The sequence below is a fragment of the Leuresthes tenuis genome, unplaced genomic scaffold (genome assembly GCF_036924035.1).
Source record: "Leuresthes tenuis unplaced genomic scaffold, fLeuTen1.0.hap1 SCAF_5, whole genome shotgun sequence".
Classification (NCBI taxonomy): Eukaryota; Metazoa; Chordata; class Actinopteri; order Atheriniformes; family Atherinopsidae; genus Leuresthes; species Leuresthes tenuis.
The window spans coordinates 6,195,603-6,214,926 of NW_027325359.1; the positions used below are offsets into that span (position 1 = coordinate 6,195,603).

A 19,324-nucleotide genomic window follows, 5' to 3' on the forward strand; every position below is an offset into this window, starting at 1 on the left:
TCAGTAGGGATCTATGAATATACTAATCTGGCCCCGCTCACATCTCTCACAGCCATTTGGGGCTTGTGGCTAACAGCAGCTCGCTCAGTCCAGACCAAGTCCCAGTTGGTGGTAGCTAGTGCAGGCAAGCTTGGCCAGAGCTGAGAGACATGTCCTAGCTGCCAACAGCTAGCAAATAGGCACATTGGGACTTGGCCAGAGTGAGTGAGAGGCCACTATTCTTCGGTGAAACTGTCCTTGTAGCTTGCACTAGCTTATCATATCATTGGTTCCTCACAGCACATGCAATTTAGCTGCAAAGCCCTTGCCTCTCAGGGACAATCCACAGATTATCAAGGTTAGAAATTATTAGACTCTTTCTTATGAAAATTGCCATTTACCTGCATCAAACATAGAAGTCATGCTGTATCTAACTGAGCTCACTGGTCATAATTAAGGCACACCGATCTCAAAGTCAATGAAGAGGTTAACAGAACCGTCCGTAATTTCGTCGTAAATATAAATCAGAGACAAAGAGTCTTTTGTCTCACAGGTAAGATGGTCATATAATCCAGTTCCTTTGTGGAGAACCTTACAGAGGGACAACCATCAGCTCCATACTCCTCCAATCAGGCCTTCATGGTTGGAATCAGACAGAAGAAATGTCTTAAGAGCACTTACAAAAAAATGCAGCACTATAACTCTTAAAGTATGAAAGGTCAAATCTGGTGATCTATGACACAAAAATCTAATCTGTTTGGCTAAATTCCTAACAGCATATCTGGAGGATGCATCATTCAGAGGAGATGTCTTCTGGAACAGGAGTCGGGGACTAGTCAGGATAGAGAGAAAGAGGAATGTAGGTTTACTTTCCAACGTGACATTAATGCCTCTGCATTAGACCAAGAAAACACAGGAGGGGATTTTGAAAAACTATTTGAAAACTCTTGGAGTGACCCAACTAGAAACCAATCAGAACCCAGATAAATACCCCTGCAGAGACTTCCCACCCAACCTGGAGGAGTTTACCCTTTTTTGACAGAAGAATGGGGGTTGTCTGGTGAAACAACGAAGTTGATTTAGACCTCTCTCACATAAATAACTTAAATGTTTTAGTTGTTTAGCTCTAGTAGCCTTTATCTGAAAGTAGCTTGACAGGAAAGAGGTCAGACAGAGAGGGGAAAGACATCTGGCATCCAACCACTTAAATGTTTAACAAATCCATGTTGCAACAGAGCAAAGTGTACAGCTAAAGTTTTCAGGTTTCCACAGCCAGCTTCCAGATTCAAGAGTATTGACATTGTGCTTTTTAAACCAACAGAGGGCGCAATGGTTGTGCAGCCAGAGAGCCATTTCCTTCCAGAGTGTCAGGGATGTTTGAGGCACCCAGTTAAAAAGGAAGGCAGGAAAACACGCTAATAATGCCAGTCATTAGTTTGACACCTACCTTTTATCATAATTCTAATTTAAAGAAATTTTCCACTAGAAGTCCACTGTAAGTGCTTTATTCGCCAGAAATATGTCATTAGCTCTGTTCCCCCCTCTAAGTAGCTCTTGCTCTCTATCCTAGACAACTTTGTTCTTACATGAGCAGTCTAATTTAGTAAAACCATTAACACAGTGACTCTCTATTATTAATTTTCACTTTGACCAAATAGGGATCTTTACCAGTACATTTTAAATAGAAATCAGGGAAACACATGACATGAAGGTTATATAAAGATTACTGAGGAATGACACAGTTGACATAACAATAATTATTCTCTTTCTTATTTACAAAAATATGTAGAAACAGGAGATGATATGGACAAATATCACATTTAGATTAATTTCACAAAATCACAGAATACTCATGACATCAAAGTCAGATGTCAGCTTAATACGACTGAGTAAATCCAGCTAGAGAAGAAACATGCACACACACAGACATTCCCTTAACACACATCAGTATACAGCTTCTAATTCAATTTTCTGTTAATTCATTTTAAAGACCAGGTCTCATTCAGACCGATATGGTGAATCCATCCTATTTTACAGCTTAGTGTTGACTCTAATGCTTCAGTTAATACAGCATTATCAACAGTATCCTTTCCTCTAGTATTAAAGTTACAGTTCTACACCACATTCACAACAATCTTTAACACAAGACTGCACAAATGCATGTTATGTATCAGGAGCAAAGAGGAAAAACACTTAATCAAAGCAAAATTTTGAACAAATCAATATACTTTTTCACAACAGTCAGTAAAGCTCAATGTATGAATTATTATACAGTGCAAGGTCTTTATTGAAATAATTAAAAGTTAAGATTGTGTTACAAATGCAAAACGCATGCTCTCTCAGTGGAAGTGAGAAAAAGTTCCTCCACTGTAAAAGAAAAATAATAGTGCGCAACAAGAACACATCTAACCTATTTTTCACATATGTTCAATATTTGCTTGTCTTTTTTTACAAGATCAATCACATTGTCTTTGATTCCATCACAAAATGAAGTGTGTATTTGCGCCCTCATCGTGCACGAATGTTCTTGTACTGGCACAGAAGCAGGTGCTTGAAGGTGTTTTTGAAGGTGGTGTTGCAGAGGGCGTAGCAGGCAGGGTTGACGGTGCTGTTGATGTAGCACAGCCAGTAGCCGATGGTCCAGAGGGTGTTGGGGATACAGGGGGAGCAGAAGGTGTTGATCAAGACCATCACGTTGTACGGCGTCCATGTGGCAACAAAAGCAACCAGGATTGCCATGATGGTGCGCGTCACTTTTCTCTCCCTGGACGAATTGCCTTTCCTTCTCCACTTCGCCACGACATTCTCACTGACAGCACGCTTTGTTACCTGGAAAATGAGAGAAGAGGGAGAGGAAGAATTAAGCTCTGTTAGTGTGTGATAAACTGCCTTGACTTTGTGGCAGTGGAACAGGCTGTCAAAAAACACATGTATGTAACATTCAGGCCCATATATCAGCAAAAATGCACTAATAATGCTGCTAATATGCTCTCATTACGACAAAAGAATGTGAATATAGCAACAGTTGTGTTTTCATCACCTTAGAATGAACAGTTACTATCCAATAACAGTCTGCATGTCCTGATGTTTGCCACTCTGCTATGTTGCACCTCCTTACTAAATGGATCCCTCTCATCTTTTGAAGAATCTGACACCTAACTGACTGAAAAATTCCTCATTCATTTTACAAATAAAGTGGAAAATATCAGGACTCAAATCTTATTCTTATTTCAATTTCTCTGGTTAATTCTGCCTCTTTTCAACAAATGCCTTCCTCAGAATTCAATTGTCTCCCGTATGACCTCCTCAGCCTATATTATAGATATTTTCTCATTACACTTCTTGAGGAAGTATCCCCCACTTATATAATTTTCATATGTCTCTGGCCTCTGCCTTATTTCCAGATGCTTATAAACATGCCATTGTTCATCTACTGCCAAAGAGTTTTGACCCCTTTTCTTTAAGCAGCAATGCATCGATCTCCAATTCAAGTTCTGGAGAAAGTCATCTCTTCAAAGTTGTTTTCATTTCTGAATGATGACAGTGTTTTAACTGTTTCTAGTTTGGTTTTAGAGCACTTCACGATACAGAGACAGCAAATGTTAAGGTGACAAATGACCAGCTGATGAGTGCGGACAGAGGACACTGCTCACTTTCAATCATTTTAGAATTAAGTGCTGCCTTTGATACTGTTGACTACAGCATCCCTCTGCATCACCATATCTCTCTTATCTCCCTTTTTGGTCACTCTTAATAACTTTACCTCCTTAACAGCACAGCTGATCTGTGGTGTACCACAGGGCTTAACACTTGCCCCCTTCTGTTTACTACTGATGTGATACCTCTTCACCATCTCATTCAAGACCATAATGTGCATTACTGTTTTAATGCCCACGACACTCAGCTGTATATGCCTGAAAAACCCAAAGATTCCAGAAACCTGGTTCATCTCTCAGCTTGTCTTTCTGACATAAAATCCTGGGTGAGCCAAACTTTCCTTCACTTAAATGATAATGAATCAAATGACATTCTGTTTGGTCCTTCAAAAACTTTCAGTCCTGTTCATTTTAATCTTGGCAGTCATTCAACCACCTAAGAGTAATAGCTTTGATGCTCAACTTAAAATATGTCATTCAGTCTAACCTTTCCAGCTTAAAACAATATCAAAGATCAGGACATTCCTTTCAACTACTGATTTACAAAAGGTTCTGCACACTTTTGTCTATTCTCGCCTTGACTACAGTTTTTCTCTATACTCAGACATCAGGTTTCTTCTGTCGTCTCCAGTTGATTCAAAATGCTGCAGCTGGACTCATTATTGGAACAAAAAGGCATGAATACGTCACCCTTGTGCTTGCCTCCCTGCCTGCTGAATTTATCACTTTTTTAAAATTCATCACACATTTTAGGCAAATAAAATGTAATCAAATCAACTGGGAAAACATGTATGGACCATGCAATGATCAAGCGCAAGAATAATTACTGAGGAAAGCTAAACAAGGAAGAAATGATCAGGCTAGATCTGTGCAGTCACTGATAGTGACAAGCTAAGTGCAACAACTTCACCCTGCACTCTTTGGATTAGTGAACAATTAGTTTGGGTTACTGTTATGAATTACTATTGACAAATAAAGGGAATCAGTTCATTTTGTTTGTTTATAACTACTTAGTTCAGAATATTCAAAGTCACGTCTGCAAGAGAGACTAAGAGAAGATGTAACACAGTTCTACATCCTTTGTTTAAGGAAATATTACATGATTATGGAACCATGCATATTTTACTTTATTATGTCTGTCCCCAGATGCTGGGAAACTAACTCAATCTCAGTTCTGGTGATCTAAACCCACTATGTCTCTTTTAAGCTGACGTCACAACCTTTATTGCAAAATATGTAACTAAAATATGTTGTGAAGTAGCATGATATCCTAAATCATGTTGGCCCACGTAACTTTGCAAAGTTCCAGTGGGCTTTAGGTGCAAATTGTGTAAAAAGGTATTCTGGTGAAAAAGCAGACAGATTACCATGGTTACCATGGTTGTAAGACGGTGGAAAAAAAATCAGAGGATGGCCACAGTTATCAAAGGGATATTTAATTTTTAAGTGGGGTTGGATGAGGTATGTATGGAGTAGTATCTTACCCTCAGTAGACATTCATGAGAACTCTCCCAGTTTAAAGAATCAGGAACTCTGACAGAGGAAGTCAACTTTAACAGATTCTCAAAACAGGGAAAGGAAAACCAAAGTAGCTTGAGTGGTTTGTTTATGTATTATATTGTGAATTTTTACACTGGTTAACTTCAGATGGTTGGACATAATTGCTAATGGTTATTTTCTTTGGCACTATTTTTTTCCACAACCAAAGAGCGATTGCTTGTAGAATGTCTGTGCACAAATATTTCTTTAACAGCAGATAGTTTCTTGATAATCCATGCAACACATGTTGAGACAGGTTGCTCATAAATACAGATGTTGATCTCATAGTGTTGACAAGGCAGGGCAGATCATCCAAATAATTGTGATTTGGTCTCAGACACCATAGATAATTGTACAAACCTTGGGACAGCTCTTCCCACAGTGAGTTACTTTTGGTTGGATTGAAGGTGTTGGCTGTGTAATGACATCCTTTCATCACTATGGCTTAGACTACTGTTAGCTACAAAACTAAGCTCTTATTTAGGAGACTTATTATTTTTAGTCATGTGACATAAACTACTGAAATTTATGATAATCAGACTTACCATCAGCAGAGTCCTCGCGACCATACTTTGTCTGTCAACTGCAGAGTTCTGCGGGGAAGGTGGCTGCGTTTGATTTTTCCCACCATTTGAGCTCTTCCGGGATGAAACGGGGCCTGCAGTCTCTTTAGATGTCGACGCATGGACAATGTCTGTTGTAGAATCTGCCTGCTCTACCTGTTCTTCTTTTTGTGGACCACATCCGTTTTGCTGCTGCAACATTTCCTTCTGCCTCCCGTCTCCAACCCCTTCCCGAGCTTGTTTTGTTGTGACGCAGTTGTTCTCACAGCCTTCCTCCTGGCTGTTAGAGTGAGCTTCTGCCAGACTGGTACCTGAGGTCTTCCTGCTGTCCTTCCTCACCCGGCTGCGGCTGGCCTTGGAGATGCGCCAGTAAAGGTGGATCATGATGGCCACTGGTAGGTAAAAAGCTGTGATAGCTGTGCCAAAGGTCACCGCTGGGTTGGAGAAGAACTGGATGTAGCACTCATCTGGAGGCACGGTTCTCCCACCCACAATGAACTGCCAAAACAGAATGGCGGGGGCCCACAGGATGAAGGATAAGACCCAGGCTGCTGCGATCATCAGGCCAGCCATCTTGGTGCTGCGGCGTGCTGGGTAGCTGAGCGGCTTGGTGACACAAAAGTAACGGTCGAAACTAATGATGAGCAGGTTCATGACTGAGGCGTTGCTGACAACATAATCAACAGCCAACCATAGATCACACACCACTGCTCCCAAGGGCCAGTAGCCAATCACAATATAGACAGTATAGAGGTTCATGGAGCAAATGCCAATAATGAGGTCAGCACAGGCGAGGCTGAACAGGAAGTAGTTGTTGACGGTCTGCAGGTTCCTGTTTACCTTTAGAGGAACAACACAGTAGAGCAGACTGTCAGATCCTAATCTTTTTTGTGCGATGTGATGTGTGTTCCCTCATTTCTATTAGATTACCTCTCTGCACAGACATGCACCTGTTTTTTATCTCTAAGTCTGGGTGTGCTTTTCAAGGTGTCCAGAGATGGATGCTTGAACTCATTAATCATGAATGATAAAAAGAAAAAAAAAAAAAAGAAAACCCAAACCTTTATTGAGAGCATGACCAGGATGTTTCCAACGACAGTGATCAGACTCAGCGATCCAGCCACCAGGATGATGAGCACTATCTCCACGGTAGTGTAGGGGCTTCCAGAGAAGAGGCTGATGTTACTGCCTCTGCTGATGTTGGTGCTGTGGGATGAATTCTGAGTATCCATGCTGTATGATGTCCCTCTCACACAGACTTCAGACTTGAGTCATGTCTGCGCAATCCCTGACAACAACAAAGATTTAGAAAGAATCAGGGTCTTTGTTTTTATTTCTTTCTCTGTGTTTGTGATCACAGATGCCAAATCATGTGTAGCTTTTAGCTCGTAAACCACTGGCAGGTGTTTGGGTGTTTCGTGCCAACAGCAAGGCCCCGATGAGCAGAACAGACCGGTGTGAGAAAAATAAAGGCTGCAGCTGGTGTGTTAACAGGAGCTTCTTACACACTCATGTCAAGAATAGCAAAACTGGTTCATCTTTATGCAGTGAAATCATCCTATCAAGTATGAGTGACTTATAGACACGATTAAACTGAGTCAGATGTCTCACAGATGTCTTTTGGTACTTCTTTCAACTTAAACGAAATGCTGTCTTTGCCAACTTGTTCGCTTCTTTATTGAGCAATATTTTAGGTGGTCATGAAAGGCGTATCTTGTAAAGTCTGACCTCACAGCATTGATAAAACCTTGTAATGAGGGCACCTGCACTTCAAGGATCCATTAAAATCTTCAGCCAGACTTTGAAAGTCACTAAATGTTCTTTCAAAGCATCCAATCTGTGCATGGATGCTGGTTAAAAAAAGGGGGAACTGTTGAATATGATGCCTTTGTGTTTGCTTTTGTGTTTTTTTTTTCAAATAAACCTTGATTGAATTGTGGTTTTGATGTCAGGTCAGGACACATTCTCTGAGGCTAAAGAAGAGTAATAATGTCTGTGACAAGAAAAAAGAAAGAGAGTATTTATTTTTTCTCTGACATTGGAATTGCATGTTCTGTGAGTTATGAAAGACTGCTTCACAGAGCGCACAAACAGATTTCCACAGGGGCCACCCACACTCAAAATCCAGGCACTCACAGTGCTGTTAGGTGCAATGGATAAAAGCATCTACTAAACAATATATGCTGCCCATATGGAGATACCTGCTCTTTTGAATTTCTAATGGGTTATCTATTTTAAAATTAACCCTGGCAGTCAGTCAACAGCAATCAGCTTTATTTACACTGTTAAGCATGATTACAGCCTCTGTTTTGTTGAAAACATCAGGATTGGAGTTGCAGCAAAACAACATGATTATCTGATGCATTTTGATCAGAAAATCAATATCAGTTGAGATTATGCGGGTTGGTGCTTACTGCTAAAACCCTGTAAGTGACTCCATTAGGCCACATGATAAGATCATACTGTACCTGAGAGACAGTTCCTTCCTGCTCTTACAGTCACATGAAACTTCATTACAGCATCTCTAACTCCATCACTTACTCATCTAAGATTAATTCTGGGCCTTCTCTGTCACAGATAAAAAAAGAGCTATGTCTCTGTGTGTTTGTGTGTGTAACACTTTAGTTTCGCTCTACATCTCAGGACACAGCCTGTAAAATCAGGTGAGATTATTGGTAAGACTGGTACAGGTGTAGTAATTTAAGGTTTACTTAAGGTTGGTGTAAGAGTGCATTTGCACTTGCACTTATTGGGTTTTAAGACAAAAGTCTGGTCACACAGAAACATTAATGGATCTCATTTTGGGGTATTGAATTAATTCGCACTAGATAGGCAAATACAATTTAGGTGAAGCCTTTATCTTTAGTTCAGGATCAGAGTCACAGTTAGGTATAAATCAGTGATAGTTATTCAAAGCTAATGCTCTAAGGGATTCATTTAAGTGTAAGTTAACTCCCACTCCCACTCATAAGTGAAAGAACAAAGTTGTACCTATGCCATGAAGTAGAAATACTTCTTTACAATAAAAAAAACATCACGAGAATGCACTTAAAAGATAAGGGGTGGTACTCACTCTGCAGTTTGGGCCTTTCCAGAGTGTATTAAGTTCAGCGTCGATGTAGATAGTAAAGGAAGATGTTTCGCTTTACTTTAAGTAAGTGAAGCATGTTAACAGTAAGTCTTCACATTTCATGGAATGCTGATTTGTAAAACTTAAAAAAAAAAACATGTCTGCAGACTTGAAGCATATGCGTAAAAAGTTTAGATCTACAGAGTTAGAGTTGGCTTGCATGAGATGAGTCAGCATGACTTCGGTCATGGTCGAATGGTCTTTTTCACTTTGGATGATTCCTAATGGGATGAAATGACCCAGATGTTCTGCATGTAAGTGGCAGCCATAATAAGAGATAATGAAATTCTCCAAATGCTTAGGAACAATGCTCCGATGCTTCCTTTCTTATCTCCTTCAGTCTAGGATCCTCCAGACTGTTCTTCAGGAAAGGAAGGGAGGTAATGCCTGCTTAAATTTTATTTTGGCGGCAACATTCGAAGCAGCTTATCTTAGTTTTGTAATAAGATTAGAATCAGCATGCTAGCAGTCTCTGTTTCTACATTATTGAAACATGAATACATCATATACAGCTGCATATGTAGAAAATGTAATATTTAGACTATCAAACTTTGGATAATTAGGATTTCTCACTATAAATGGTAGTGGGCAGGAATGTTGTCCAGCCTGATGTAACGATAATAAAAACACATGGGGTAAAATGTTAAAAGAGCACTTTTTATAGTTCAAATGTATAACATGGTAGTTTTAATACAGCAACCCATGTCTAGTTAAAAGTTCATTTGGCGTCTTTTCACACTGTTACTTTCTGTTTTTAAGTCTTCATGAATTTCCCCTTATGTCTTTTCCAACCTAATGGTGTTTGTTTTTGATGATGAGTGGAGTTAAATCCCATGTATCATTGTTTTACTATTGAACTGTCGTCTCTAAGTAAAAGAACCATGAGATATCCAATTTATGATTTACTGTACAACACACCCCTGTCCTGTAATTCCAACCTGACCCTACACTCACCCAGCTTGACCTGGGACAAATCTTATAATACTTTGAACTGTCAACTTTTAAGTTGCATTGAGGGTGATGCATGGCAGTAATGTGACTCTTATTTGTGAAATGAGAGAGCAAAAATATTCAATATCCACACCAACTCATTAATTTCAATAACTGCTGCCTTGGTGCTTTGCTGTTATCACTAAATCTATTCAGCTGCATCTTTTGACTTTACTTCATGTTCGTCAACAGCTAGTTCATAGAATCTGACAGGATGGTGATACTAATTCTGAAAGTCTGCTAATTTGAACCCTATACAGTATAATAAGAAGCTGTCAGACAGGCTTGTGTGACGTTTCCACGTGATGTAGCATATAGGCTGGAAACAGAGCAGGAGATTGATGCCTGCTCACAAGCTTCTCCTCACTTTTTCTCTCCATTCACACTAATAAGACCTACATTACTGGACCTCCCTAATTGGTATGCAGGGCTACTGGAGAGAGTCACACAGGCAAGCAGTATTTCTTTGACAGGCACAGAAACATAGTAATTAGATCCAGCAGATGCAGTCTGCAACAGCTGTACCGGTAATATGCCTCAAGGATATAGGGGCACACGCCTGGCTGGGTGAGCTCGCCTTTAAAAAGTCTGTATGACTTTAATATCATGAACAACACAACAGTCTGTGGTAACAGGCAGATGGGAAGATGGAGACAAGAGCAGGTGCGGACACACAACTGGGACTGCAGACTTTACACAAAGCACACAGTTGCATCAAAATGAGGATTTAACAACAACGTGGATCAAAGTGTTCAAGGGTCCAATTCAAAGATCTTTATCTCATAAAAGTATTTTATTATATATCCTCTCAGGACAAATATTCTGTGTTCAGATGTTTGAACAGATGTGTGTAAATACTCTTTAAACTGTTTAAATCTATTAAAAACAGCATTTGTCTGTTGGGAAATTATTAGGCACCTGGTGTTACTGCACAAGTTATTGGAAGCAGGTTTAATTTGATTTCCGTGATGTGTGTCCTGAATGTGAAGAGTGGGAAATTTCACAACAGCCTGAACTCTGGCCTCGCACAGGGGTGTAACAACCAGAGAAAAGAAAAAAGAAAAAAACTGAATGTGTTTGCAATGGAGCCACACAGAAAAAAGCTGAAGGAGTTAATAACAGCATTACCATAATGTAAGGAATGATAAGATACAGCGCCAAAGGACACGCGAACAAGCAGGAAGAATTTTTCAGTTGTAGAATCTTTCAGGATGGAGCTGAATGTTTGAAATTTCCCTCTTAGACACAAACTGTGTTAAGCATAATGAGGGGGATTCCTCAGGACCTGGGAAACTGGGGAATCCAGAGGCAGGATCTGGTGCTAATGGCTCACTGAAGCCATTCAGCTCAGAGCAGAAATGAAGATTTACATTTGTAGTCTCATGGGAACCTCATAATTAATCTAAACCTCTTCAGGAAGTTCAGCGAGTATGCGAAGGGTAAAGTTTCAGTCAGTGTATTGATGTTTCTCATTATGTTTCTTGATCTACTGTATGTCCCATAGATTATTTTTAATTTCATATTGTATCATATATCATTTTGACTCGTAAAGATTTTCTCGGTTGTTTTTTTTCTTCCAAGCAGGTTATAACAAATAACACCAATGTTATTCTCATGAGAAGTAAAATAAAGGGCAAAAAGTAAATATTCTTTTTGTGAATTGACATTTGATAGACAGACATTAAAATCTGTCAATACAGTTGTTCCATAAGTTAGGAAAAAGATCTTAAAAGTGCTCTTACCTGCTTTAGTTTGGCAAAAATCCAAAGAGAATTGGTATTTTACCTTGTCCTCAGGGAATGACTCAGACGTGCTGTTTTTGTTTTGTCCATGCTACTCTCACCTCTGCCGACACACTGGTGCGGAGAGAGAAGCAGAAAGTAACCAGACGTTGATGCTGCTCCTCCTCTGACAAGGACCAGTGTGTGTGTGTTTGTGTGTTACAGAGATTGACAGGCAGAGCAGGGAGGGGTTGTGGGGGCTGTTAGTGACTGTTGTGCCGAATCCCTAAAGCTAGGGTTGCAGGTTTGAATAAACAAGAGACAGGGAGACATGTTTGTCTCAGGACCCTGGAGAGCACTGGCTTCTGCAGCACAAACATGCCATATTCTCCTGCATTATCAAGCTGCGGGCAATCAAGTGTAAGGACGATGAATGGCTGTTGCATGAAAAAAGGATAAAGCTCTATTAAAATGAGGACAAAAGAAAACGGTCGCCCTGTTTCCATGTTGCTGCAGGACGTTAACCTTTAAGACTGTTTTGACCTTTTAACCAAACTGGTGACGCAGTCTGCCCCAGTTGGTAGATGACCTTACTTTGATGGAGTTACCTCTGAGGATATTGGTACCTCTCCATAAAACAATAATGCGAATGATGCCAAGAGCGTGCCAGCAAACAAGCCTGAAATGGGAATGTAGCAAGCATAATTGCAATGAGAAGTTCTTAAATGATCTTTTGACATGTCTTGGTGCAGATTGAAGCATACTAACTTAATCAACTCTGTTGTGTTAATTGGCTTAATTTTAAATTCAGTACAGGCACTGTGATATAACATCACATAAGTCTTACTTTTTTATCGGTCACTTATTTTGATGCAAAGTTCTTAGAAAACTACATATTTGCATCCATAGCCATGAGCTTCATGTCCGGTGTTTCATCATTTGTCATACACACAAATCAATACCATATTGATCTGTATATATCTGACGCTGTATCCCTGGGGGACAAAAAGGACTCAACATTGCCCAGATCATTGTCGAGTCTTTGTCAAGTCTAATCTATCAACATTACAGTTAATTGAATCAAATCCATGAAACACTGCAATGTACCGAGTAAGTATGAGAAAATGGAGACTTTATTGTGCAATAATACTGACAATAGAACTGAGGTTGGCTCCAAGAGCCGACTGAAAATAAAGTACATTCATATGTGGTCTCACAACTCCTCCCAATTGGAGTTTCCTCTTGTCATATTTCCTGTAGTCAGCATTTACAAGAATGAAAGCCATTGTTTCTCAATTCAAAGTAAAGATCAGTAACCCCTTTACCCTGTTTCCTCAATATATCATTATTTTTTTGTCTTTAGGCCAAGTTAAAAAGATCAAATTGATTGCACAGTTATCCACCTTTGTTTAATTCCTTAACTTTACTTTAATTCATTGAGTAAATTGTGGTTATAACATATTTCCATAATGTTCTATATTGTCAGGAGCAATTCTAGGTCTTTCAAAAACAAGCACACACTGCCTGGCCCAAAAGTCACCACCTGGTTTTAACAAGGAAAAGGGTACGAACCTCCCACTGAAACATACTGCAGAGACAAATGTTTCAGTCAACAAGTTCTTTAATCCGAACTGATGCAACTGTTGCAGTGAGTAGCTTCTCATTCCTAAACAGCCTTGTTGGAAGACCTGTGCTTTCAAACAGTCATATTATTGGTGAAAGCTGAAACTAAAATTGGGTTAACAACAGTCCAACACATTATTAAAACCTGGGTGAGTAGTGTTGAACCACCATTTCTGAGGAAGAATTGTGGTCCGAATAAAATCCTGAAAGATCATTTGGAAATTATTTAAAATATTTGGTTAAATCACATTGAAGAAAATCAACGGTAGAACTCACAGCCATGTTTAATAGTTAAAGTAAGAGCATTTTTTTACACACACATGCAGCGGTATGATCTAGGGTTATTAGAGATGGTCAGGTCCAGGTTCAGCAACATTCTGTGTGCAAAATATTAATCAAAACCAGCCCCACTGAGAATCTTTGGGATGTTAATGCTGGTGAATTATGGTAAAATAGTTCAAAGCATAATTTTTTTTGGACAGTGATCAGAACATTTTTGGAAAACATATCAAGTTGAATGTAAGATCAGAGGAGAGACTAATTCCACCTGTCAACAGTAAATATGGAGCTGCTATCCAGCTTTGTGACACATTAAGTGGTAAATCATAGTATGATGCTTTTTGTTTTATTTGCACATTTTAACATGATTGTTTCAGTTTCAAATTATCAAAACATGTCCTGCAATTGGAAAAAACCCTACTGGTTGAAAATCATCCATTTTGACTGACAAATGCCCACAATTTCAGCAGAAACCACCACTTATTGATCTCTGAGAGTTGTACAGAGCTCTACCTTGGTCTTTTTTTTCCATAGACTTTGTCTAAAAGTTGGGTATGGTGAAAATGTTTAAAGAAATGGTGAAAGATTTTTTGAAGGGAAACCGCTCTTTGTTCCAGAAAGTTTTAAGCTGTATAAACAAACAAGCTAGACTAAGAACCTATAGTTTGTGAGTCACATATATAGTATATATATAGTCACACACATTGACGTTGTATTTAGCCAACCTTCGTACTGAAATTATGTGTAAGATACAGAATTCATTCCTTGTGTTTCATACATCTCTCACAAAGCCGACTACACACCAGACAACTTGCTTGCCTCCCACCTTGTACTATTACTGCAAGCCACAGCAGAAAAAAGTCTAGCCCAGTTTTTACTTGTCAGGAGCTCTTTTATGTTTCATAGGACAAAATAATTAGTGAACTCTATTGATGTTGCTTGGAGTCTTTTATTACCGAGGACCAGCACTAAGTTAACGCCCTCTGTTTCTAGTGTTTGTACTAAACTAAGTTAAGTTCCGAAGGCTGTAGCCTCTACAAGCACTCATGTTATAAACAACAGAGCAGACAACTGTTGTTATGATACTTCCTCTGGCCAGTAGCTTGTGTAGTCTCAACTGCTCTCAGTGAATGCATAATTTATTAGGGTTGTGTCTGATCCAAGCCTTCCACTGGCGATTACTTTGCATAATAACATCATGCAAAGGATTCTGCCCACAAATGGTGCATATATATATATATATATAAACATTTGCTGGGTAAAGATCTTTATCATCTTCATTCTTTTGGTTTTGACGTGCCACATGGGAAATGTTACATATGGTATTCAAAAGCCCACAAGGCTGCCATACATTCATGAAAGTGTTCAGAGTTGAAAGGGGGACAGAAAGAATCCACAGTGGATGAACCGCTTTAGGGCGTATTGCGCAACACCATGTATGATAAAAGCTGTCGCATATACAAACATTCACTGCTCCCACATCTTTACTTTTTATCCATGAAAATGATCTTCCTGATCTCACCAGCCTCACCTTATCACTTCAGATATTTGTTGACATCTTAATTCTTCACATTAAGAGATAACTGTATTCAAGAGTTGCTCTCTGCCAGTTGTACAAGGAATGAAAAAACAGCAAACAATGAAGCTTTTACCTCTTCTCTATATGAGGAAAAGGCCCAATGGCTAGAAGAAAAATGGGTCATTTAGTTTGAGCCCCAGCAGCGGTTTGAGTAAAGAGGGTCATACTCACAAAGCCAACACTTCAGACAAGACAGCCATGCATTTTTTAAAAATTTATTTACTGATGCGTTCAGTTTATGACAAGGATGTCATTGTAAAACGAAGAGTAGGAGGATGAGAGAAGAAAACATTCAGGCTCTTCTTTTATTTGCTCTCTGTATAATTTTATATCACATCGTGTGCTAATGGTGTAATGTTGATTTTCCATAGACATTTACTGTAAGTCTCTCCCAAGCCTGAAGAAAATCTTGACTTTCTAATCTCCTCTGATGACAAAGACTGGTAATGATTCATTCTCGTATCCAGGTGCAGTTGGATTTTAGGGCCACTTGGACTGTGGTCAAGTTGTTGTACCTACAACGATTCTTCCCAGCTTATGTGTCTCGTGCACAAGTCACGACAATATGAACCCAAGATATTTAGTTTTCTCTAATCATCTTTAATGCTTTTGTAAATATACATCCATTTTTTCTTTTCAGCTCTTCAGCACATTTCCTAAACAAGTTGTGACCGTGAAGCTTTTACCCCTTTTTATAGTTTCTTAAAGATAGCAAGTGATGAAGTGTTTGAGGTGTTACATTATCCCACACTTACAGTAAACAGGCGCTGATGTGTGCAACAACACAACAGCTCTAAATTCTCCACACATTCTTTATTGGGTACTCGTATGTTTTTCACACACTTTCCCCTTTTGACTTCTCTTTTATCAAATAGATGATGACATATTATAACATGTCATGCGTTGCTGTTCACCTGAGTTTGTGTTTATTTAATTTTAAGACATGGTAAGAACCAGATTTTTTTTTTCTATTTCAAACGCTTGTATACTTGATTTATAGAACTGATCAACGGCTACCAGAAGACATTAAATAGCATGGGTCACAGCAAATGTTGACAGCAAGAAATAAATTTAATAGATAGATAGATAGATAGATAGATAGATAGATAGATAGATAGATAGATAGATAGATAGATAGATAGATAGATAGATAGATAGATAGATAGATAGATAGATAGATAGATAGATAGATAGATAGATAGATAGATAGATAGATAGATAGATAGAACCTTATTAAATCTGTCTTTATTGTCCTCTCCCTCAGTCAACATTTGCCTGCTCTCATATCTTCTTGTGACTGTTCGTTTCATGACTCTGCCGCCACCTGTAGGACAGATGTCTGTCTCGTCATCAGCTCATCATACTGTTTCTGCCTCACAGGCTCACAGATCACTATCATATACCAGCCAGAGTGTTTACCATTCACTGAGTTAGGAGCATCTGAGTGAGTTTTGTGTGTGGGAAATTTAAAGTCCATTGAAAACCAAACTAAATCATGAAAGGGGAAGTGATTCAAACAGCCTGCAGGTTTATGCCAAACAAATGATAAAGTATATGATATGTTCAAAGCAATCATATATCTATATCCTGTTATGTCTTTGTTTGTGTGATGATTAATTCCCTCTAACTCTTTTCTATTGTTTTAATCTGGGATTTATCTTTTGAATGTTGATCAGTGAAACTCAGGGATCACTTCTACACCTTTGTAATCAATGGAGCTGCGAAGTTGCTATGGAGATGATCCTGTTGTCATCATGTGATATGGGTAAGAGGCCTGATTAATGTAGTTGATGAGATTAGCGTAATGAATGCTTTTCTCCTGAGGGATTGTTCTTGGTTGTTAAGGAACTACTTGTGAATACTCTCCTTGATCTGTTTCTGATCAAGAGTTTGATGCCCTTTCAGCCCATACTGTGATGGCTTTGTGGCTTTCAGAGCTAACTGCTGCTGAGGTAATCATCTAAGTAATGGCAGCTAACTATTTAGTATTTAGAACACACGCATTTGTCCCTCTTACCAGGAGTAATAATCATAACCTTACTCAGATATCCATAAATGGGTTAGTGCTCCAGAAGAGGAGCACAATTTCATCACTGAGTTTTTCTTTACCTCCAGAATATTTTGATCATGAACCCAGAGGCCAACAGACTCTCACTTTTCTGAATCAGTTTCATGATCTTCCCCCCGGCACACAGGTAGGTTGAGAACCATGAATCCTCTGGCTGATCCAGTCTCACTCAGCAAGTAACCCTCCTGAGACCGATTGTCCTCATATTAGGACATCATTTTTTTTCTCAAAAACTATCTCCTCTTTAAAGGCAGTATTAAGGTTTTATTCTTATCAGGTCCTAATAGCTAGCAGAATTTTTTTTTAAAACTTAAAACTTGAAAATTTAAGCTCAGGTCTGGGTAATGTGATTCCAGGTCACATTTGGGCCTTTGTTGCCCACTGATCTTAATCCTTTAATACCTGCACAAAGAAAAGGAAAGAATTCTCAGATTAAACTGTCCACACCTAATGTTCAAATTAGACCTACATCTGGGAAACCTCTCAGGTCAGTGTCTTAGAATTGTTCTCACCTGATTATTTATTCATGGATCTTTATACATACTTTGATATTTGCTGTAATATTTATACTCGATCAAATAACAATAGAAAGTAACTGTTTTGCAGCTCGTTATGCAGCAAAGAGGTTTGCATGGCACATACACACTAACAAGTCCCCTGATCTCCGTGGAGCAAAGGGATAACCAGAGTGCTGACGAGCTGCTATGTCGCCTCACCGTTCATCTCGCACTCGTGAGGCTCCATCACTTAAAAGGGTCAAAACATATCCTGCTGCCGGGGGGTGCACTCAAGTGGTGGTGCCATAGCAACAATGATACACATCCCTCTTCTGTCAGAAAAAAGCTCGCCCTCCTTTGAACTCCTGACTTGTGTTTTTCTGATGATTATGAAAAAGGATTTTGTGCTGTTTACATTTGTGCCGAACATGCAAAGAAGCAAAGAGAAATCTTTCCATGTTCACTTAGTGTGGAAAAATGATGGCACTAGTTTGCATGATGCTTGGGCCATCTGCAAAGGAAATTGTATGTAAAGTGAGGAGATTAATTCCGACCACATGTCCACCCTTTCCCATCCCATGTACACATAAATATGAGAATATGATGGTTCACTTGAGGTCAAACTGATTCTGATTATGTGGAAAGAACCTTAAGATTTACTCTTATTTTCTCTGTATTTGAACAAAATCCAGGCATAATCACAAGTATTTAAATAACTGGCCCATAAAATAAACGTGCGCATGTTCATTCACATCATTTAAAAACAAAATTTTCATACCCTGTTTATTTTAGATGTGTGGATTTCAGGTGCTTTGGCCCCAGAGCTCATTTGAATTCATGGATGTGGTCACCGGCAAAGCTCAACCACAGGGTGTAACCCTCATTTGGGAGCCTCGACTTATCCTTCCACCACCCAACAGCAGCACAGCAGGCCTTTGCCATCAGAGCAATCACTCTTTGGATTTAGTGTTGTTCATAATTTTTCTAAATAATTCATTAATAATTACATGCCTTAATTCGGAGCTGTTTCATTTGTACTGCTGCTTGTCGTGGTCTTTTTAATGTGCAATGTTTGCTGTTGTAGGAGGCTCTCGCTTTGTAACCTTATAACCTTATAACAAGTGATTCACCTTTATGGGAAATAGTTCAACAATTTGGAAATATTTAGAGGGAAGTTGGGATTTTATGAAAGATTAACTTCTCTGATAGAGATATAAAAGATTCAAGGACGAGGCAGAAAACTAATATCAGTTGGGTGATCTTTGCATTCTTAGACAGTGCTGCAGTAAAAACGTTTGTGGAAATCACTGCATGGGTTCAAGAACACCTCTGAAACCCAGCGTAAGTGAACAAAGTTTATTGGTATATCCACAATGCAAGTTAAAACTCTACCATTACATAAAAAAGCATTTAAAACAGCCCTGCTGCTTTCTCTGGGCCTACGATCGATGTTTACTGTCTTTTGATTATTTGGAAATAATAGCTGCAGCTAGTTGTCAGCATAATTCAAAAGCCAGTATTTGGGTAACTTATATATCTGTGAGAGTACCTTTAATGCTAAAAATTGGAGCAAAATGTGATTACATATTTTGCAGTGAAAGTCTCATTTCTATCAGCAAGACATTATCAAACCACATTCTACATCTATTACAACAGCAAGCCTCTGTAGTAAAATAATCCTGGACCAAAACTGACCTGGA

At 39.0% G+C, this 19,324-nt stretch overlaps 1 protein-coding gene across 1 annotated transcript; it reads right to left on the reverse strand.

The window, feature by feature from the left end:
• Positions 1-1,688: 1,688 nt before the first annotated feature.
• Positions 1,689-11,700, reverse strand: LOC140306588 (muscarinic acetylcholine receptor M2-like). The gene is made up of 4 exons (XM_072385195.1): positions 11,600-11,700; positions 6,799-7,025; positions 5,720-6,577; positions 1,689-2,808 (listed from the first exon to the last, which is right to left on the reverse strand). The coding sequence occupies exons 2-4, from the start codon at positions 6,967-6,969 to the stop codon at positions 2,488-2,490; spliced, it is 1,350 nt and encodes a 449-aa protein (XP_072241296.1). The 5' UTR covers positions 6,970-7,025; positions 11,600-11,700; the 3' UTR covers positions 1,689-2,487.
• Positions 11,701-19,324: the final 7,624 nt, after the last annotated feature.